Raw genomic sequence first — 23,341 nt, 5'->3', positions numbered from 1 at the left:
GCTTTTATCCTGTCTTCCCCAGCACTCACTTGTCAAGGGTGACAGTGGCCACCCCTGTGCAGCTTCTGCAAGGATTCATTTGGGCAGGATCCTGTGTAAGGCACCAGCCTGGCCCAGCATGGGGCAGGGCTCTCTGCTCCAGGGGCCCCGTGGGTGCCGGGCAACCCTCTTCTCTCTGGGAGACCAAAGCCTGCAGAGATACCTAGCTGCCTGCCTCTCTGGGGCCCGTCTCCTGCCTCCCCTTGCCCACTGCCCCATTTCAGGCAGGCCTCCAGGCTTGCTGCAGCTTGCTCCAAGCCTGAGAGCCGTGTCCTGACTCAGGCCCAGGAAGTTCTGCAAACACAGGTGCAGTGCTGCTCTGAGGACCAGGAGCACGATGCCCTCCCTGGATGCTTACAACCTTCCACAGAGCTCTGGCTCCTCTCTGTGCTTTCCAGAGGGTCTGAGCCTCAGGGGTGACATAATGTTCCCAGGTCCCATTGCCAGGAAGAGACACAGGTAGGACTGGAACCTGAGCACTAGGGCTCTAAGGCCACCTGCCTGCTACCCCAAGAACAGCTGCCGTGGTGAAGCCAGGTGGGCCTGGGGCTGATGGGAGGCTTCCCCTGCCTGCTGCTGGAGTGTCAGACCCCAGAGGCCTGAGCAAACCTGTAGTCCAAGGGAGGAGGAAATGGGGGCCAGACTGGGAGGGTACAGCTTCACATCCAGCAGAGGGGGCCGGGGACCTGCACTCTGAGAACATGTTCCTGGCCTTTGCCTCCTGCCTCTTCCTTCTCCACATTCCTCACACCCCGTTCCGTGGGGTGCTCCCTGATGGCCACAGCCCCGACCTGCCCTGGAACACGGTGCTCCCCTAGGTTGTCTGATGGGTCCTTGGGGCCCTGGGGGCAGTGGGGTCCCCTCACCTTCTCAAAGCTATACTCGCCAGACCAGACCCCGTGCAGCACTTGGCGGTAGATGAGCTGGGTACTGACGGAGTCCTCCTGGGAGTCATGCCAGGGCGTGAAGAACTCCTTCCGGAAGTAGATGCGCCAGGGTGCCTGGCGCTCATTCTCGCCCCTCGCCCGGGCCAGCTGCTCGCACTGGGCAACTGCATCCATCACGTGGTCGCACCCGCTGCCCAGGGACCAGAACTGAGGCCAGAGTCAGGGGCAGCGGGGGGTTAGTGACTGCTGTGTGCTGGGCTCCACAGGGACACCCACCCTCAGAATGCACGGGTGGAATGGTGTGCTTGGCTGGTCCTCTGGGAGACTGAGGGCTTCCCCCACATGATGGCATGGCCTGCCTGTCACTCTAAACATGCTTCCCTGCAGACATCTCCCCAAAGAGGCAGGTTGATATCCAAGGCTGGCATGCAGAGATTGTGACACTTGGATGGGTTGGCCGGCATAAGCGTGTCTGGGTCGGAGGCTGTGGACATGGGGGTAAGAGCGTCTGGGTGGGGGCTGTGCTAGTGTGACCCTCTGATCTGGGCACAGGAGTCTGCAGCTCCCTGGCACAAGGGGGCTTTTAGCGAGATGTGTGAGTGCCTGGTCTACATGTGGGCAGATTAGGTGTGGCAAGGGACCTACAAGTTGTGTGTGACACTGGGGCCAAGGTGCAGCCACTAGGCTGAGTATGTGGGGGTTCGGGCAGGAGAACAGGTTACCTGTGTGTGTGTGCGTGTGTGTGCGTGTGTGGTGTGGTGTCTGACAGGGGCTGTAGTGGCCAGGTTGGTAAGAGGGCTCGAGTTGGCCTGGGAGTATGAGAGAGGTGGGAGATGGACAGGCCACCTGGTGGTACCTTGTCATACACGGCCACCTGCAGAGAAAAGCCCAGGTAGTCGCTGAGGCCCTGCTTGTGGGCAATGTGCAGGCAGACTTCCCGAGATGTCGATGCAGAGTCAACCATGACAGTCAGGCTCTCTCCAGTCACCAAGATGACATGGATCGGGATGTGCTTCTTGGACTTGACGGCCTGGGGACAGATGAAGACTCAGGCCCTCTGTCCTGGAGGCCTACCCATCACCCACCACCAAGCTGATGGACCCAGTGGGGGTGAGGGCAATATTGCCTGCGGTGTCTTTGGTAGTTTTGTGCCTCTCCAAGTCGGCTTCGGTGGTCTGTGGACTGCAGGCCTGAGCTGTGGTGAGGCTAAGTGTGTCAGAATCACAGGAGGTCAGAAGAGCTCTTGGAAATCTCCAAGTCCTGAACCCAGAGACAAGCTGGGTCCACGGAAGCTACTGTTCTCTCTGAGCACACCCACACAGCTGTAGCAAGGTCATGTGCAACTCCAGGACCCAGGTGCAGAGCAGGTAGAAAAGGGAGAAGGGGGGCGTGGATTTGGGTGGCAGAGAGAGAATGGGAAGGGGTGCAGCAGGAGGTAAGCCCCAGCATAGGGCACCATGGGGCACAGGAAGTGAGTGACTTCCAGGAGCTGTGGGTCCCCTCAGCCCTGCCTGTGTCTGAATGACCCTTCCCGAGAACACAGATGACACAAACAGCAATGACACCAAGGATGTTCACTTTGGAATGGTCACTGCCTTCTTAATAAGAAGCAAATGTCCTCGGGGGGGGGGGGGGGTTAACACTTTACCCAGTTAGCAGTCATTCACACCATAAGGCTAAGATTTATTGTTCCCTTTAGCCAGTAGGCCCTTAAAGATGCGGGGAGGGCACTTTTGAAGCCTGGGCATGCACAGGGTGGCTGAGCCCAGGCGTGACCCATATGGATCACAGGCACAGAAGGCCCCAAGAGAGGTGGAGGGGCCCAAGAGCACTCGCTTCCTGCTGGCAGGTGATGGAGGAGCCATGGGGGCTGGCAGCATCCCACACCGTTTGTCTCCCAACCCTACTTGCCCCTACCTGCAGCTCCAGCCAGGTGGGGGGCTCCATGCGCACCCCGTTGGCATAGGTGCGTCTCAGGCGCTCTGCACAGAAGGGGCCGTAGCCAGCTGGCCCTTGACCAATGAAGTTCATCAGATACTGGTGGGCGAAGGAGGGGAGAGGAGGGGAGGAAGATACTTAGAATGGAGGCCACTTTCCACTTCCTGCCCCAATTCTAAAAATCATAATACTCATGGTAATTAAGCAAGGTGACGAATGTGTTAACTGACTTTATTGTGGTAATAATTTTGCAATATATACCTATAGAAAACCACTACACTGTATACTTTAAATCTGGAAAAAAATAAAAATAAAATAATAATATTGAGTGTTGGCAAAAGTCTGTTGAGATGGGCACTCTCTCGCCAGCATTTCTGAGGACCAATTTGTCACTGTGTTTTAAATAGTGCATAGTTGAAAAATGTGCACACTTTTGACCCAATAATTCAGACCTGTTTTTACATATGGTATGTAAGGTGGTGAACAACTGGAAGATGGGCCCTAAATGTCCATCAGCAAGTTAAATATTCCCTGGGATAATTATATATAGATGGCATTTGGGAAAAGTTTATGCCACAAGAAGACACTTACAGAGATAAGTGAAACACGCAGGAGAGTCAATATTTAAAACATGTTTGACAAAATCTTTGAAAATCTTTTTGTCTCACAGAGAGACTTTGTGAGGAGATGCGGCCCAGAAGAGTTTGCTGGTGTCAGGAGTGGCCCCTGGGGCCCAGGGCAGATGGCCCCATGACCACACCTCCCGCAGTCCCTCCTGAGGTCCCTGAAGGGACACGAGAGGAAGTGAGATTGTTTCTTGTCTGATCACAAGTGCAACCCTGTAACACCACAAAAGGCCGGGAACAACAGAAGGTCCCTCTGGGTGTGGGGATGACTTTTGTTCTCTTTATAAACTGGCTGCATTTCCCACATATTACTCCTACAATCAGAACCAAAGCTCTGTTCAAGGAGGAAGGCCTGGGGCTACTTGGGAGCACCTGTCAACACCCCACCTCCAGTTTTAGTTCTGAGGACTAGAGAGAGATATGGCAGGTAGTCCCCAGTAGGTGCCCACCCCTGGGACACTTCTGTCTTTTCAAAGCATATTTCACTGGCCACCTCACTACTCTCCTCAGAAGAGTTGTCTTGGGGCCTGAGCCCAGACCTGAATGGGGGCTGGAAGGAGCCAGGTCCAGAGTCTTCTTTTAAAGACAGGAAAACTGAGGTCTAGAAGGCACAGCTGCCACCCTGGCCTGCAGAAGCAGGGCTGGGATTTCTGGACCTGCTCCAGAGCCCAGAGCCAAGCTATGCTTGCTGTAACCCACCCCCTTCAGCCCCTGCCCTGGTTCCTCCCTACCTTCAAGAACCTCTCGGAGGGTGGGAAGCAGCCCAGGCAAAGGCTGAGCAGGATCCAGCCCCGGGCCAAGCTGCTTGTTTTCAAGTTCTCCGACAGCTGCTTGCAGATCTGGCAGTAAATCTCGTCCCTGAAAGACACACACCCCTGGGAGGCCAGGCTGGGGACTGGCTCCCAGTAAGGAGACAGAGGTGCCTAGGCACACAGCTCCTTCAGTGCCCCTGGGTGGGGTCATGTACACATGGTGACCTCCAGTCTCCTCAACTCCAACTGCCTTTGCTGGGCTCCACTGAAACATCCCTGGCCCACCCTGGACTCTGTCATCTCCTAGGACTGTGCCACCTCCAATGTTTTTCCTGGGCTTTGTGCACCCACTCTCATTGGACCTCATTTTCTACCTCACCCCTCAGGCCTTTGCTCCCTCCCTCACCCACCCTGCTCACAACACCCTGGCCCTCCAGCTGCGGGGGAGTGTCTGCATGGAGTGCCCGGGGGTCTCCAGTCATGCTCTGCCTCCAGTGGCCCTGCCCAACCAAATCTGCTCCTTTCCCCAACTTCCCTATCATTTCCAACCTTCTCCTTCACCCTGAGACCCAGTCCCTCCCCCACCCCCAATGCAGCTATCCCTCCAACTACAGAGAGGAGTGGAAATCCCATGGATAATCCCTTGACTCCTCCCCTCCTGACCAGCTCCCATTCGCACAGGCTCATGAGCCTCTCTTCTCTACCTTCTCTTGCAGAGGGGGCTTTCCTGGTTCCTTCCTGCTGACCCAAGCTCTATCATCTCATACAAGGGTCCTGTTAGCCCCTTCAACCTCGGCATATCCAGAGGCCATCATCTTTTTCCTAATTACTCAGTGGTGTGATGATGGTAAATGTTTAACAACAAACTCTCCTAGGGAAAAGGCTCTGATTTATTGCACTTGCCAATTTCTATGGTGTAAATATTCCCACCAATGCCAATTTCAAGCCACTAACACAATGTCATTGAACACAGAGTTGAGAAGAGACATTTACCATCTGTTCTCATGGGCCAGTATAGTCAGCTCTAGCCATCTCCTCTTTCTATAGTCACTACAGACACCACCAGCAAAACACTTCACTCAAATTGGAAGTCTAGAAGGCCTTGGAACTCCTCCCATCAGCCAGCCACCCACCATCTGTCTCTTGGATATTTTCTCTGTCCCTGTTTCTCCATCCTGCTCCCTGGGCCATCCCTCATCAGCTTTCTTGGGACCTCTGCAGCAGTCCTCTCCTGGCCTCCCATTGCCAGGCTCTGTCCCTCCATGTCATTGCCAGGGAGACCTTTCTGGAATTCAGATATGATCATGGTCTTCTCTTTCTTAAAACTTTTCCTTGACTACTCCTAGAATTGAATTCAAACTCCATACCCCAGCAGTGACAAATCACTTGGAATTCCAGAGCCACAGGCTGTTTCAGGATTCTGTGACCCTGTTCACCTTCTCCCTTTGTCTGGTGAACAACTTCCTCCTTCCTACCCCCGCCTAGGAGGGTATTATGACTAGTCCTTGATGTTCTCACTGGACCTACATCGCAGCACAAGCAGTTATTGTGGGGCTCTGTCTTCTCTCATGCTCCCCACTAAAGAGTGAGCTTCCAGAGGACAGAGACCTGTTGCCCTCATCTCTGCATCCTCAACCCTCAGGCTAAGGCCTGGCCCTGAGCAGGTATGTAATAAATGCTTATTGCCATTTGTAACAACATGAATGGACCCAGAGAGTACTATGCTGAGCAAAATAAACTAATCAAAGACAAATATCATATGATTTTACTCATATGTGGAATTTTTTTAAAAAAGATTTATTTATTTATTTATTTGACAGACAGATCACAAGTAGGCAGAGAGGCAGGCAGAGAGAGAGAGGAGGAAGCAGACTCCCGGCTGAGCAGAGAGCCCGATGCGGGGATTGATCCCAGGACTCTGGGATCATGACCTGAGCCGAAGGCAGAGACTTTAACCTACTGAGCCACCCAGGCGCCCCTCATATGTGGAATTTAAGAAACAAAACAGATGAAAAGAAGAAAAAGAAAGGCAAACCAGAAAACAGACTCTTAACTAGAGAGAACAAATCGAATGTTGGTAGAGGGGAGGTGGTTGGGGGAAGGGCTAGATGGGTGATAGGTATTAAAGAGGGTAGTTCTTGTGATGAGTACCTGGTGTTGTATACACATGATGAATTGCTAAACTCTACCCCTGTAATTAATATTACACTGTATGTTAACTAAAGGAATTTAAGTAAAAACTTGAAAAAAAAACATTTATTGAATGCATGGCTAGATGTGGAGTGGGCATTTGCTTTGTCTTGGAATTTTTTTTTTAAAGATTTTATTTATTTGACAGAGATAGATCACAAGTAGGCAGAGAGGCAAGCAGAGAGAGAGAGAAAGAGAGAGAGAGGAGGAAGCAGGCTCCCTGCCGAGCAGACAGCTTGATGCGGAACTCGATCCCAGGACCCTGAGATCATGACCTGAGCTGAAGGCAGAGGCTTAACCCACTGAGCCACCCAGGCAGCCCTTGTCTTGGAATTTGATTAAGATGCCAGAGCCAAGGACAAACAGATGATAATACTCAACACCCTAAAGAGATACATTCTTGTATTTATCAAAGATGGCAGAACCAGTCTAGCTACTGCCATCTCCTGCATAAGAGAAGATGAAAAATTTGAAAGGTGTAGAAGTAGAGAGATCTTTGGCCTATCTCTATTACCTCCACATGATGAGGTGCTGGGGGGACCCCAGGAAAACAGTTATTAGAAATGGGGCTGTCTGCCAGAGAGGAGATTCATTTTGCTCCCTATCTGAGGCATGCTGAACCCCAGAAGCCCACTGGTCTACCCCAGGGTACCAGAATGGGGCACAATGACAGAGTTCTTAAGAGTACTTGACTTATGTATGCCGCAGAGACACAAGTTGGGGGCCTCCATGAACGAGAACCTAGCATCTGCTTCTTTCTGGAGAATTCTAAGCTACCCCTGATGGGAGAGAGAACAGACAGGAGCTGGGAGTTATGTTTGGTGCAGCAAGCATGGACAGGCTTCCTATTGAATAAGAGGATGCCATAGAAGAAGTTGGGGCTCAGGCATCTTGATGGGATCCCACACAAGCAGGCAGCCCATCGTACCAGAAGATCCCAGCACTAAGAGGCTGTGGTATGTTCAATTAGGGGCTAGATTTGAGAGCAAGTCTCAATGATTCACTGAGAGTGTCAGCCCCAGCTAGAGGACAGCATGGTGTGGAAGTGCCTCTAGAGGTATCTTAAGAACCCACAGTGCATCACATTTGGACACAGCTTATACATGCCTGCCATCTTGGAGGGTATGGTGGCCAGTGAGGATTAACTATGAGAGAACTACCAATAGGACTAAGTTAGAAGGGTTGCTGGGTTGGTGTCACATAGGCAGCTAAAACTGAGGTAGGAACCCTATAATGTTATTGGCTTGAACAACCAGAGGACAGAGTTTGGGGTACCCAAACCCAACAGCTGAAAGTGAGAAGGGAAATCCTGGAATGAAGAGAACCAGAGAAGAAGAGTTCTCAATTTTGCATATAAAAATCTTCCTAAATCTCTGGCTGGCCCCTGATCCACACATATGTAGGGCAGGCTCCAGGAATCCCAGCAAAGAAAAATAACTGACCAAGGATTCCATCTGCTACTCACTACAGGAGACAAAGTTGGAATCCAGCCAAATTAATTGCCTGCCAAAACAAAAGTCAACACTCTTTGAAAGAATATAACAGATTCCAGAGTCTCTAAACATATCACCTTCAGTGTCTAGGATACAACCCAAAAGTAATATGATAGGGAATAATAGTCCAGTACTAGATGTGTGAGGAAACAGAAAAATATGACCATTCCCAAGAGGAAAGGCAGCCAATGGAAACTGACCCCAAGATGACCCAGATATTGGATTTAGCAGAAAAGGTTTCAAAACTATTGTCACTGCTCGAGGACACAAAGGGCACTATGCTTATAGTGAATGAATGAACAGGAAATCTTGGCAGAGAAACAGAAACTATGTAAAGAACCAAGTGCAAACTCTAGAACTTAAAAAAAATATAACATCTGAAATTAAAAAAAATTTTTTTTACCTGGGTATAACAGCAGATGAGGGTAGATAAGAGAAATATCAGTTAATCTGAAGAAAGATCAATAGAAATTATCCAATCTAAAGAACAAAGAGGAAAGAAAAGAAAAAGGAACAGACCCCTAGGGACCTGAGGGATGATATCAAAGAGTCTTACATTATGTTTAATTGGAATTCAAAAGAAAAGAGAGAGAGAGAGAATAAAACAGAAAAAAGTACCTGAAAAACTATTGGCCAAAATTTCCCAAATTTGGTAAAAAAATAATAACCCAAAATATATAACCCCCTAAAATATAAGTCTGTATCTGAAAGCAGTATAAGTATTTCTTAAAATTTATATGAAAAGACATTCTTATAGAGCAATATATTTATATATATAGAGAGAGAGCAATATATATATATAGAGAGAGCACTATATATATATATATATATATATATATATATATATTATAAATGGACAATTTATTCATTTACAGGGCCCTGCATTAAAGTCTATTATAAAATGAATCAGGGGCACCTGGGTGGCTCAGTGGGTTAAAGCCTCTGCCTTCAGCTCAGGTCATGATCTCAGGGTCCTGGGATAGAGCCCCGCATCAGGCTCTCTGCTCAGCAGGGAGCCTGCTTCCTCCTCTCTCTGCCTGCCTCTCCGCCTACTTGTGATCTCTGTCTGTCAAGTGAATAAATAAAATATTTAAACATAAATAAATAAATAAAATGAATCACTACCCCATGATAAATCTGTTCTCCTAAAATTTGCTTTTACCCATGAGTTTTAACACAGAGCAAGTGGAGAACCCTTAATGGTTATAATATCTATTGCACTCAGACACTCAGACCTAGCCTGCAGGCCCCAGGCCAGGGAGCAGGGAGAGGACAGGGTGTCTTAGAAGGCAGGCAGAGGAGGAGGCTGTGGGCATGCGGGGTCTGCTGTTCTAGATGGGGTGAGGTGGGAATGGGGACTGACCTGAGGTTGGGCCGCAGGATAGCATAGCCCACGATGAAGTGCACCTTCTCCAGGTTGGACATGGGTCTGTCTGAGATGGGGCCATCAGGCTCAAATGCCTCCTCTCCAATATTCAGCTGGCTGGTTACCTTGAAACCCAAAGGAGGCTGTCAGGAGAGCTGTGATGCTCCCCATTTGCAAAAGAGGAAACCAGGCACAAGGAGGGAATCCAAAGCTTGGGATCCTGTGGCAGGCCAACAGCAGGGCTGGAAGCAGACTAAGGCCCCATTACCCTGAACTCACCTGGCCTGTGATCCTGGAGGACCGTTTTAGCTTCATGGAGGAGATGTCCTTGCTCCCTCTGTCCCTGCGGCTGGGTCTCTGTGGAAGGAGACAGTTTCTGAGGGAAGGTGTGCCAGGCCAGCACTTAGATGCTGCTGCTGATCCCACAGTCACCTAGACAGAGCTAGTGTCCACCTTCCCAGCCATTTCCTGGTGCAGTTTACAAAACTGCGTGCAGTCCTCTACATCTTGGCTGAGCTTTGCAACACTTACAGATGCTCACCCTCTTCTTCACCTCTGGGTCAGGCAACAGAGGCAAGGGGAGGTGAGAGGCTACACAAACCTACTCACATAACTGGCCCTCAGGGAGGGCTCAGCACCATTCTGATTCCAAAGCCCATACCTCTTGCCAGTAAAGCCCTCCAAGGTAGGGCCGGGTTTGAGCCCAGGTGTCCAGGATGGCCCTAGGCCATGGTCATGCTCAGTGAAAATTTCATGGAATTGGGATTAGATTTGGAATACCCTCTGCCCATTGCAAGGTGGTAGCTCTGCCAGAGGATCAGGAGTCCCACCTTGTCCTGAGGGCATCATGGGAAGTTGCTGCCAAAATTAGAGCTCAGTGTGGGATTGGGCTTGGGTTGGGATCAGTGGGGGTTGGGGTAGAACTGGTTTGCTACACAGGGATGGGCAGCGAAACACACTAGTTGTCAGGTGAGGGTGGGCAAGGCTGGCTTGGCTCACTGCTCCTGTGGGAGGCACTCAGAAGGTGCTTAATAAATGTGCATAGGAAGAAAAACTTGGTATGTCACTCCTGGGAGGTTCGTCCTGCTTCCCACTGTGCTCACTGTCCAGAGGTGCAGAGTGGCTGGACTACCACCCAGGGTCCCTTTCCTGAGTGGCCCCCAGTGATTAACACCCCGTTGCAGTCCCACCCACCACAGTATGTGTTTTATGAGATTAGGCACTGCAGTTTCCTCTCTTAGATCTCTTAGGCTGTGAAAGTCCTATTGTGAGAACACTGGGGCAGCCCTGTGGGCAGGCCTGTGTGGCAAGGACCTGAGGCCTCCTGCCAGCAGTTGTGTTAGGAAACCATCTTGGAAGTGGGTGCTGGAGCTCCTGTCCAGCCTCGAATGACAGCAGTCCTGTCTGTGGCCTGACTGCAATCTCATGGAAGACCACCAGCTAAGATGAACAAGCTAAACTGCTCCTGACACTCAGAAACTGTGTGAGATAATACATGTGTACTGTTTTAAGCTGCTAAATTTTGGGGGGGGGGGGTGATTTGTTACCCAGCAATAGATAATTAACATGCTCTGCAAAGCCAATGCTTGTAGAAATCAGGGTTTAACTTGGGCAACTTCCCGTGTAACTCCTGGACCAGGTCTGGCCACGTGATCTCAAGCTGCAGACTCCCCTGGATTTCTGTGCACTTAGTCTGCACACAAGACCCTGCAGGTGTCTGAGCAGAATCCCAGGCAATGAATGTATGGGGAGCTGTGATATCATGATTTATAGTAAGAAATATGTATTCCTGTGTGGAGCTCCTGAAACCCTTGGTATTTTCTGCAACAAAGGCGTCTTTTGTTATGTTAATGAACCAACTTTCCTAAACACCAAAGGATGGGGATTGGTGGTCAGTTGAACCAACAGTGATTGGGGGACTGGAACTTTCTGTCCCCTCCCTCCCACCTCCACCTCCGGGGCTGGTGATTGAGTTTGATCACCAGGAGCCAATGATTTATTCTTCATGCCTCTTAGTAATGAAGCCTCCTTAAAAACCCTAAAGGATGAATTCAGAAAGCTTTGGGTTGGTAAACGCGCGGGAATCTGGGGAGAGTGGAAAGCTGGGAGAGAGCATGCAAGCTCCACCCTCTGCCCAATCCTTGCCCTTTTCATCTCTTCCATCTCGTTGTTCTTGGGTTATGTCCTTCTATAAAAAACTGGTAATCTAGTAATTAAAGTATTTCCCCGAATTCTGTGAGTCGCTCTAACAAATTAATCAAACCCAAAAAGGGGGTCACGGGAACCCCTGACTTGTAGCGTGTGGGTTAGAAGCACAGGTGGCAACCCAGACTTGCGACTGGTATCTGAAGATGGGGGTGGTCTTACAGGACTGAACCCTTAATCCAGGATCTGACACTGCCGCAGGTCGATAGCATCCCACTTGAGTGGAATTGTGGCACACCCAGCTGGGGCTGGAGAATTGCTTGATGTGGGGAAAACCCCCCCACACTGGAACTGTCAGAATTATAGGCCGTCCTGGGGCTCCTGCTGCTGGCGGGTCCCAGTGCTGTCACTGCTGTGTAATTCCTTTGAACTATTCTTGGTGAGTTCCATTAAGATTACATCATGCAACTGAGGCCTTGGGAAGGACTTCTGACCAAAAGTGGATGTGAATGACCCTTCCATCAGAGGGCAGGATAGACCACAGGTCAAGAACTTGGTCTTTGAATTCACTAAAATGGACTCAAAGCCCAGTTCTGTCACACATACTCACTGTGATCTGGGCACAAGTCTCTTCACTTCTTGGTTTCTTTCGCTGTCATAAACTCACTAATCCCTACATCATAGGGTTGGCTCCCCCGGGGATTAACTGAAAAGGAACAACTGGCAGACAGCATGCTGTCCATCAGTAACACCACCAGTTGTTACCACTGCTCTGTGTGTTTGAACTCTGTTCACGTCAAACCCAAGACCCAGAGCCTGGATGGCCCTTTCCAGTACAGACTGTATCACTTGGGACTCCTGGGTGTCATGCTCAGGAGGTCCTGAGCTCAAGTCAAGGGTTCAGTGGATGACACTCACTCCATGTCTTGCCCACTTCCAGAGCAGCTTCCACGGCGCCTGGGGCTAGGGGGTCACCTGGGCTCTGCCCTGCCCCTCCCCCTCACACCTCGCACCTGTGTGGATCTGTGGAGCTGTGGAGACTGGGTGCTGTTCTCTTTGCCCAGGGTGTCGTGGATCTGCCGCATCACTGAGCCCCCACGCAGGCTGTTCCTGGTGAAAAGCGCTGGCTCCGGAAGGTCCCCCATGAACCTCAGGATGATGCTCCACACGGCCAGGGCGGCCTATGGGAAGGGAGACCGAGGGCTCGGCTAGAATGAAGGGCCCACAGAGACCCCTCCCCTTCCTCATTGCCTCCGAAGCAGGGGGTGGCCTGAGCCACTAGAAACCAGAGAGCCACTGGGTACCGAGCAGTTGGCATCATCCTCGTGGTAGAGCAGCGGGTATCGGAGGGGCCGCCGGATGTGTGTGTGGCTGGCTGATTTCTGGAAGTAGGTTGCAGCAAACTTGGGGAAGGTGTATTCGGCCAGGCCGTCCGTATCGTCCTCCGGTTCCTCCACCATGGGGACCGCGTCCAGGTCAACCTCGGGCAGCTTCTGGGTCTCCGTCTCCAGGTCCTGTGTGCCAGTGAGAGGGAAGGCCAGAGGTCAGCTGTCCCTTCAGATGCTAGCTGGCAGGGTGTGCCTCTCTGGGGACCAGGGAGCCCCAAGCTAGGTCTGTCTGATTATAGGCTGGGTCCAGCAAGAACCACTCCCCCCTCGTGTCTAAGACCTTTTCTACCGCCTCACATCATCAGTGGGCCCCTGCTGGGCTTCTCCTCCTGCAGAAGTGGTCTCAGCTGCCCCAACTGTGCAGCCTGGTGTATGTGTGTGTGTGTGTACATGCTTAGGGGAAAGGCATGAGCACCTGGAGGGGCAGTGGTGGGGGTACCTAGTTCACTGGGTCTCAGGGCCCAGAGCTGAGTGTGGCAAGAGCTCTGGGGACCTGCTCCCCTCCTGCCCTCCCCTCCCCCTGCCACCCCTCCCCTGCCCCAGACACTGCTGTCAGTGCTCATTAGTTTTCAGTGTTCATCAGCCCCCAGGTTACAGTCTGCAGAGCAGCAGCTGCAGAGTGCTCTGAGAGAGGGGGTCGAATACAGGGTGGGAGATGCTGCCTGGTTGAAAGCCCCAAAGCATTTGCATGTTAAAGGTCCTAGGAAGTCTCCTAGGTAAGAAACTTGCTTAATTTGGAAGGGTCTTCACACAGAAACTCATGCTCCCCTTTTCTTTGCTTGGTCACCAGGCCAACAGAACACACTTCACCGTGTCTTCTGCCAGTTCCCCTAGCTGAGTCTTGGCTTCTCCGTGAGCCTGGAGGCTGACCGCAGTCAGGGACTGAGCAGCATTCTTGCATCCCCTGCCAGGCCGGACCCCTGAATGACAGGGCCCATCTTACCTCAAAGCGCTGTGGGGCCAGGCCCTCCTGCCCACCGATCATGGAAGGGAGGAAACCGAACACTTGCTCCACCATCTCTGTGTCCGTGATGGTGTCGTAGATTGACTTCCGCTTCCTGGTGGGGAGAGCACTTGGGCTCTTCTGCTCTTCAGCTGGGATGACCAGAGGCCCCTGTGCATACACCCCATGGAACAAGGTCACCACAGGGCCAGCAGATGCAAGCACCTCACTGACCTCCTCCTGACATCATTTGTTCAAATCAGTAAGTTTACCTCTAAAATCCTAGAATTTAATAGCTAGTATGACTAGAGATGAACCACCCTGGGCTTTTTGATTCCCATGGAGAACAGAGGTCCGGAGAAGTAAGGCTGCCTGAAATGGTCTCTGAGCTATTGCCTCAAGCTGTAGGGACCCCTACAACCTAGCTGCCCACCTGGTCCCTTCATTTAAGGCTCCACTGGGACAGATCCCTGGGCCTGTACTAACTAACGCACAGGTGAGGCTGATCTGTGATGTGTCTGGCGCTACATGGGAGCAGAAGCCTGCTGTGCACATGTCTGAGGGTCTGCTGTCTTACTTGTCCTGACCACTGCACGCACTAGTAATGTGCTCAGCAGACCCAACTTTCATCTCTAGAGCAGGCGTAGACTTCATCCTAGCCTTTTCCTTATCACAGTTTCCAAATGAGCAAGTACTGAGGAAAGAGGTTGACTCTCAGGTGCCCATTGGAGGAAAGGGGATCTCAAGGGTGAAATTTCAAAAGGCAGGGATGTGCACCTTGTGCTGCTCCCCTGCTCCCTGCCCATCAGCCTCTCCTGCCCAGACACTCCAAGGCCCCTCTTGGAATTTCTCTAACCCAGAAATGTCATGCCATGGCCCAGTCACCCAGGGGCCTTTGCCCTCCTCAACGGAGCTGTGGTCGCCTACAGCTCATCTGGCCCTGGTTTCCTGTGTCATTCAGGGAGGGACCAGTCCTGCTGAGAAACTGTCCCCAGGGCTAAAAGGAGGAGATCAAGGGTCTCAATTTCCAGGTTCCAGGTATATTATTATATGTGCTGCCGAAGCGAGCACCAGGTATAAGACCATCCTGCTGACATGATACCTTTTCTACGCCAATTCTTCATGCTCCAGGGGGTGACCTAGGTGTCCCAAATGGCGTGAGGACCTGCTGCGGCAATAACTCTGGACATGGAGGGGATAGGAGTGTCTGGTGAGAGCTCGATGTTATTGCTCATCCCTCCTGACTGCCTCCTGCTAGGGGCCCCAGTCAGCCCTCACCGTCCTAAGAGTGCATCGATTACCTACATTGGCTTTCTGCTGCCGGAAGTTCCGCCGGGCAGCCATGCCCCTGGCATGCGCCTGTATGACCACCACTGCCCTCCTCTTGGCGTGGACTTGTTGACGCACAAGGTAGCCCCTGCACAGCGCCTGCAGCTGGACCATCCTCTGCCGAATGGTCTGGTACTGCTTTGCCAGCAGCTGGCTCCGGGCAATGGCCTGCAGGCGCTCAAAACCCAGGAGGATCTGTGGACACAAGAGGGACAGAGGCTCAAAAGGAGGCCTGGGCCCAGCAGGGCAAAGAGCAGGGAGAAGGCCTTCCCAAAGGGACGGAGAGAAAGAGAGGCAAGTCATATGCCCCGGGAGACCTTACAAATAAACTTCACAGTTATCTGCTTTTTGGCAAAAGGCTAATGCTAAAATTTTATGCACCTACAAGCATAAGCATATTAAGTGAGTTATTACTTGCAAAGCACTTAGAACAGTCCTTGGCATGCAAATAAGTGTTAAATAAGTATTGTTAAACGGCATAGACAATAAAGTGCTCTTCTGGTGGTCAGTGATTACAGAATTGGTTTGGAGGTAATGGGATTCCAGGGGACTTGCTTATCACACCTAAAGCTAAGTCCAGCCAAATTGTCAGAAGCTAGGGTACCTGTGTGGAGGCCTATGGCTGGCTTCATTAAGCTAATCTCTGGGATCTTTAAAATTAAGAGGAAATAATAAATTGATAAACACCCATTTCTATGCTGCAAACATGCTTTGGTGCACAGTAGTCCCTGAGCCCCTGGAAGAGTCTTGCTGGCTTCTCAAAGACCAACCCAATGGGTGCCAGGTGTGTGGGGGTCATGCTTCATCCTCCAAGCTTGGAAGTTCCACAGACCTGCATCCAAACCGAAGCTCTACTGTTTACTCACTGTGTGCTCCTGGGAAAATTATTTAATCTCTCTATGCCTCAGTTTCTTGACACATGGGGTCGGTTTAAAAATAAATAAAACAATGCATGCAAAGCAATGGTTCTAAGTAGCTTTTCCATCCATGTCAGCTGCCATTACATGCTTTGTGAGCACAGTACATGGGCAGGCCTGGGGTCAAATTTCAAAATGCAAAGATGTGCATCTTGTTGCTGTTCCCCTGTTCCCTGCCCTCCAGCCTCTCCTGTCTGGACCCTCAGAGGCTCCTCTTGGTATTTCTCTGCCCCCAAAGCATCATTGCACAGTCCAGTAACCAGGGGTCTTCACTTTCCTCCACAGAACTCTAGCTTCTCATAGCTCATCTGGTCCTGGTTCCTTGAGCCTGGTTTCCTGGCCCTGGTTTGTTGATGTCACCACTGCATGTCCCAACCACAGTCATATCCTTGACAAAGTCACGCGGTCAGGTGAGGCCCAGTAGGGCGTGGTTAAGGTTGCTCTGGTTCTTTTGCTGAGCAGACACTCACTAGCGTGACTGTGGTTAAGAAAAAAATTAGAAGAGCTCGAAACAAAGAATAATCCATCAACCTACTTTGCTGCCGGCAAATTGAGAAAAGACAATCACAATGTGATTTTAGAACAGGCTACCTCATTCTAGCTCTAGAGACACCCAAAATTCTGTAAGAGAACACACTAAAACCCACAAACCATGTGACCTGAAATGATGCTAAACAGGGAGTGTGTGGAGCACTGAGGAAACAATCTGAAGTCTGTTGTAACGAGTCAGTGATGGGATCCTCCCTGCCTGAGCTCTCATATTCACATGAACAAACTTTCAGTGGAGCAGCCTCTCCATTGAGTTCTCTCACCTGCTTGAAGTTCCGCCTGTTGTAGTGGGCTCTCCATCCAGCCTGGAGGGTCACAGCTGCCCGCCTCTGCCTCAGGAACTCCTTCCTAGAAGGGAAAATGCAGGAATGTGTGTGCAACAACCTCAGACATTTCAAAGCCTTTAGGGGAAAAATGATTTGAAGGGAAGAGGGATAATGAAATGCCAGGGAAAATGAATACTTACATTATTTCTTTCCCAGAAGCCTTTATAAGCCAAAGACACACATGTTAAGAACTTAAAATGTTGCCAACTACTCAAATTTATGACTTAGGACAGTCTAGTTTTTAGAGCAATCAGGAAGTTTTTTCCTCACTTTTTGCAAAGGTCTACGAAAGGATAAAACTCATTTCTAACTTTTTACTCCTTGCCAGACTTCTCCTGATACTCTGGCCAGTAGCCCAGGTGTCTGTTGGGAACCAGGTCAGAATCCCAGGCCAGAACTCGTCTCTGGAGACAGGTCAAAGCAGGAGGGCAACCCCCGAGGCCCTGGTAGCCTGGGTACCCTTCTGTACGGTGGAAAGCGGGCTGAATACGGAGAGGGTAACCTGAAACTTGACCTCTGGGGAAGTGAACTTGGATATAGAAGTATCCTTTACCTCATTCTTATCTGAGTTTCCTTAGCACTTTTAATAATTTCTCAGGATATTTTCTTAGGCTTAAGACAGTAGATCTCAACTATATTAAAAACCATCTAGGGAACTTCAATATTTATTGATGCCTAGGTTCTACCCAGTTTAATTAAGTCAGAATCTTTGCTGATGGGTCTTGAGAATATCTATCTGTCTACCTATCTAATATTTTTTGGTATACAGGCACATAGAGTATAAATATCTCCCTAGGTGATTCTAATATGAGGCTGAAGTAAATAATTATCTAAAATAAAGATAATCTGTTTCCTTTCTAATATTTATACTAGCGGTTCTCAAATGGGGGTGATTTTGCCCCTCCCCAGCACATTTGGCAACGTCTAGAGATATTTTGGGTTGCTATGACTGGGGCGTGGGGGAGGAGGGTGCCCCTGGCATCTCCTGAGTAGAGGCCAGGAATGCTAAACATCCCATTATGCCCCGACAGCCCTCACAACAAAGATTTATCTAATCCAAAATGTCAACAGAGTTGGAGTTGAGAAACCCTAATTTTTTATCTTTTCTTTACTATTCTTATCTAATTGTATTGTCCAGAAGAACAAGAACACTATCAATTATCAATGATGATCACTTCTGGGAAGATGGAGTAGACATACTTTTTCCTATTTCTCCTGCTGACTACAACTAAAAACCCTGTACATTTATATAAAACAAATATAAGAAGACTGAAATGTGGAGAGAAGAAGGCAGGCCAGTTAAGGATCTCAGATCCAAGGAGTGACACAATGGTAACTTCTCTGGGTTTTCTCTTTAACCTCATATTCCCCAGAGCAGGAGCTGACGAAGTCAATAATTCAGAAATGACAATGGAGACAGATCAAGGAAAGCCTTCTCTTTCTACCAGAAGGATCAGGGAAGGGGCAACTTAGCAAGACAGAAAACTTTTAAATAAAAACCATTCTACTCCAGTGAAAAGCCACAAAACAACTGTAGTCCCAGCCCCACTTACGCCAAAAAATACCAAGTAGGGAGCCTAGATTTCTGCCCTTGCCAGGGTCATGTCATAGAACGCTGAGTGGAAAAGCCACCCTTGATGAGTAGTAATAAGCCCCGTGTCAGTGAAGACCCCTGGGGAATCCTGGATTTCCATCACCACTTGGCAGTAATGGGCTGTTCTATTAGAAACTCAATCGAAATACAGGTTGAAAATAAAAGGATGAAAAATATATATCAACTCTGTTGACATTTTCTAAATAGTAACCAAAATAAAACAGGAGTGGCTGTATTATTATCAGAGAAAGTGGACTTTAGAGCAAAGAAAATAACCAGAGACAAAGGGGGACATAGCATGATGATAAAAGGATAAATTCACTAAGAAGATATAGCAATCCTAAATGTTTATGTACTAAACAAAACAGCTGAAAAATATATGAAGCAAAACATGATAGAACTAAAATGAAAAATGGGAAAATCCGGGGCGCCTGGGTGGCTCAGTGGGTTAAGCCTCTGCCTCCGGCTCAGGTCATGATCCCAGGGTCCTGGGATCAGCTCTCTGCTCGGCAGGGAGCCTGCTTCCCCCTCCCCCTCTCCCTGCCACTCTGCCTATTTGTGATCTCTCTCTCTCTGTCAAATAAATAAATAAAATCTTAAAAAAAAAAAAGGGATCTTTCCATAGTTTGGCTATTGTAGACATTGCTGCTATAAACATTTGGGTGCACGTGCCCCTTCGGATCACTATGTTTGTATCTTTAGGGTAAATACCCAGCAGTGCAATTGCTGGGTCATAGGGTAGTTCTATTTTCAACATTTTGAGGAACCTCCATGCTGTTTTCCAGAGTGGTTGCACCAGCTTGCATTCCCACCAACAGTGTAGGAGGGTTCCCCTTTCTCCGCATCCTCGCCAGCATCTGTCATTTCCTGACTTGTTAATTTTAGCCATTCTGACTAGTGTGAGGTGATATCTCATGGTGGTTTTGATTTGTATTTCCCTGATGCCGAGTGATATGGAGCACTTTTTCATGTGTCTGTTGGCCATCTGGATGTCTTCTTTGCAGAAATGTCTGTTCATGTCCTCTGCCCATTTCTTGATTGGATTATTTGTTCTTTGGGTGTTGAGTTTGCTAAGTTCTTTATAGATTTTGGACACTAGCCCTTTATCTGATATGTCGTTTGCAAATATCTTCTCCCATTCTGTCAGTTGTCTTTTGGTTTTGTTCACTGTTTCCTTTGCTGTGCAAAAGCTTTTCATCTTGATAAAATCCCAAAAGTTCATTTTTGCCCTTGCTTCCCTTGCCTTTGGTGATGTTCCTAGGAAGATGTTGCTGCGGCTGAGGTCAAAGAGGTTGCTGCCTGTGTTCTCCTCGAGGATTTTGATGGATTCCTTTCTCACATTGAGGTCCTTCATCCACTTTGAGTCTATTTTCATGTGTGGTGTAAGGAAATGATCCAATTTCATTTTTCTGCATGTGGCTGTCCAATTTTCCCAACACCATTTATTGAAGAGGCTGTCTTTTTTCCATTGGACATTCTTTCCTGCTTTGTCGAAGATGAGTTGACCATAGAGTTGAGGGTCCATTTCTGGGCTCTCTATTCTGTTCCATTGATCTATGTGTCTGTTTTTGTGCCAGTACCATGCTGTCTTGATGATGACAGCTTTGTAATAGAACCTAGATGTCCATCTACAGACGAATGGATAAAGAAGATGTGGTATATATACACAATGGAATACTATGCAGCCATCAAAAGAAATGAAATCTTGCCATTTGCGACGACGTGGATGGAACTAGAGGGTATCATGCTTAGCGAAATAAGTCAATCGGAGAAAGACAACTATCATATGATCTCCCTGATATGAGGGAGAGGAGATGCAACATGGGGGGTTAAGGGGTTATGAGAACAGTAAATGAAACAAGATGGGATTGGGAGGGAGATAAACCATAAGTGACTCTTAATCTCACAAAACAAACTGAGGGTTGATGGGGGGAGGGGGTTGGGAGAGGAGGGTGGGGTTATGGATATTGGGGAGGGTATGTGCTATGGTGAGTGCTGTGAAGTGTGTAAACCTGGCGATTCGCAGACCTGTACCCCTGGGGATAAAAATATATGTTTATAAAGCTGTAAAAAAAAAAAGAAAAAGAAAAAGAAAAGGGAAAATCCACAATTATGCTTAGAGACTTCAATACCTCTTTCTCAATAATTGGTAGAACAACTAGGAAACAAATTAGCAAGAATATAAAATTCAATATCACTATCAACAAAGATCTAACTGACACTTTTAGAACATTCCACAAAGAGTAGAATATCTATCCTTTTCAAGCGCTCTTAGAATATATAACAACATAGGTCATATTCTGAGCCATAAGGGAGATATCAACACATTAAAATAATTAAGCTCATACAGAGTGTTTTTCTAACCACAATGGAATCAAACTAGATATCAATAATAGTATGATAACAGGAAAATCTCCAAACACTTAGAAACTAAACAACATACTTTTAAGTAACACATGGGCCAAAAAGAAAGTCTCAAAGGAAATTGTTTTAAAAATGAACTGAATAAAAATGAAAGAACAATATATCAAAACGAATGAGACATAACTAAAGCAGTGCTGAGGAGATTTGTAGCATTTTACACTAGAATAGAGGGAAGGTTTTGAATCAATTATCTATGTTCCCACCTTAATAATCTAAAAAAACAGAGTAAAATACATCCGAAGCTAGAAGAAAAGAGACAATATAAAGAGCAGAAATCATTGTAATTGAAAACAGAAAGAAAGAAAAGCAATAGAGAAAACAATGAAATCAGAAGCTCGTTCTTTGAAAAGATCAATAAAATTGACAAACGTCTAGCAAAATAAAAAAAAATACACAAATTGTCAATATCAGGAATGAAACACGGGGTATCATCATAGATTCTGCAGACATTGAAATGATAATTATAGAATACTACAAATAACTCTATACATATAAACTTGACAACTAAGATGAAATGGACTAATTTCTCAAAAAGCACAAATTACCACAAATCATTCAATATGAAATAGATACTTTTGATTGCCCTTTAACTATTAAGGAATTTATAATTAAAAACTCCCCAGAAAGAAGTCTTCAGGCCTAGATGGTTCCACTGGAGAATTGTAGCAAACATTCAAAGAAGAATTCACATCAATTCTGCACAATCTCTTCCAGGAAATACAAGAGGAGGAAACACTACCTAATTGATTTTATGAGGTTAATGTTACTCTGATATCAAAATCAGAGGCATTACATAAGAATAAAAGGAAAACTATAGATCTCATAAATATAGATGTAAAAATTCATAACAAAATGTTAGCAAATAGCATTCAGGAATATATAAAAAGAACTATATACTATGACCACGTAGGGCTTACTCTAGGGATGAAAAGCTGGTCCAAGATTCAAAAATTGATCAATGTAATCTACCATATTAAAAGGCTAAACAAGGGGCACCTGGGTGGCTCAGTGGGTTAAAGCCTCTGCCTTCAGCTCAGGTCATGATCCCAGGGTCCTGGGATCGAGCCCCACATCGGGCTCTCTGCTCGGCTGGGAGCCTGCTTCCTCCTCTCTCTCTCTCTGCCTGCCTCTCTGCCTACTTGTGATCTCTGTCTGTCAAATAAATAAATAATATCTTTAAAAAAAAAAAAACCTCAGTGGGTTAAAAGGCTAAACAAGAAAAAAAATCACATGATCATATCAACTAATACAAACTTTCTTTAAAATAAAATTCAATACCGGGCGCCTGGGTGGCTCAGTGGGTTAAGCCGCTGCCTTCGGCTCAGGTCATGATCTCGGAGTCCTGGGATCGAGTCCCACATCGGGCTCTCTGCTCAGCAGGGAGCCTGCTTCCTCCTGTCTCTCTGCCTGTCTCTCTGCCTGCCTCTCTGCCTGCTTGTGATCTCTCTCTGTCAAATAAATAAATAAAATCTTTAAAAAAAAAAAAAAAAAAAAAATAAAATTCAATACCCATTTCTGAGAAAAACTCCCCAAAACAGGAAACTTCCTCAAGTTGATAAAGGACATTTACCAAAAAACCTACAGCTAACATTATACTTAGTGGTTAAAGACTGAGTGCTTTCCCCCAAGATCTGAAACAAAGCAAAGTTGTCTTCTCTTATCACTCTTATGATACTGGAAGTTCAGGCCAGTGCAATAAAGCAGAAAAGTAAATAAAAGACATAAAGATTGGAAAGGAGGAAGTAAGACTGTCCCTATTCACAGATAATGTAATTATCTACATAGAAAATTTCAAGAAATCCATAAAAAGTAAGGGGTTGTAGGAAACAAAGTCAACACATGCAGATCAATAATATTTTTAGACTAGCTGTGAACATATCAATGCCAAAATTAAAAATACAATACCATTTATAATGTCTCAAAAAAACCCCAATCTATAATGTCTCAAAAAAACAAAACAAAACACATACAGAACATGTATACCAGAAACTAAAAAACATTGGTGAAAGACATCAAAGAAGATCTAAATAAATGGAATTCACAGGTTAGGGAACTTAACATAGGAGATGTCAATTCTCCTCAAATTGATATATAACATTAATTACTACCAAAATTCCAGCAAGAATTTTTTGTAGGTATAGATAAGGTCTTTCTAAGATGTATATGGAAAGGCAAAGGACCCAGAACAGCTAAAACAATTTTGAAAAAGAAGGTACGAGGAATCAGTCTATACAATTTGAAGACTTACTATGTAACTACAGTCAACAAGATAGTGTGGTACTGCCAGAGGAACAGATACATGGATCAATGGGACAGAACAGAGAATGCAGAAACAGACCGGCATATATGCCCAACTGGTTTTGGACACAAGTGTAAAATCAATTCATTGAAAGAAGGATGGGCTTTCCAATGAATGATGCTGGAGCAACATCCAC

At 47.6% G+C, this 23,341-nt stretch overlaps 1 protein-coding gene across 2 annotated transcripts in view; it reads right to left on the bottom strand.

Moving 5' to 3' along the window:
• MYO7B (myosin VIIB) overlaps positions 1-23,341 on the bottom strand; it is a 91,478-nt gene that overhangs the window by 14,207 nt on the left and 53,930 nt on the right. For both annotated transcript variants that reach the window (XM_047722721.1, XM_047722720.1), the window contains 11 exons: positions 16,826-16,910; positions 15,073-15,291; positions 13,768-13,938; positions 12,741-12,950; positions 12,450-12,617; positions 9,571-9,648; positions 9,289-9,416; positions 4,222-4,348; positions 2,844-2,963; positions 1,783-1,956; positions 906-1,133 (listed from right to left, as the gene is read on the bottom strand). In XM_047722721.1, coding sequence (XP_047578677.1) covers positions 906-1,133; positions 1,783-1,956; positions 2,844-2,963; positions 4,222-4,348; positions 9,289-9,416; positions 9,571-9,648; positions 12,450-12,617; positions 12,741-12,950; positions 13,768-13,938; positions 15,073-15,291; positions 16,826-16,910 — 1,708 coding nt within the window. The remainder of the gene's footprint in view (positions 1-905; positions 1,134-1,782; positions 1,957-2,843; positions 2,964-4,221; positions 4,349-9,288; positions 9,417-9,570; positions 9,649-12,449; positions 12,618-12,740; positions 12,951-13,767; positions 13,939-15,072; positions 15,292-16,825; positions 16,911-23,341) is intronic.

The sequence above is a fragment of the Lutra lutra genome, chromosome 3, assembly GCF_902655055.1.
Source record: "Lutra lutra chromosome 3, mLutLut1.2, whole genome shotgun sequence".
NCBI classification, from domain to species: Eukaryota; Metazoa; Chordata; class Mammalia; order Carnivora; family Mustelidae; genus Lutra; species Lutra lutra.
Note: the sequence above shows the minus strand (reverse complement) of the source record. Positions and strands in the feature narration are given on the sequence as shown.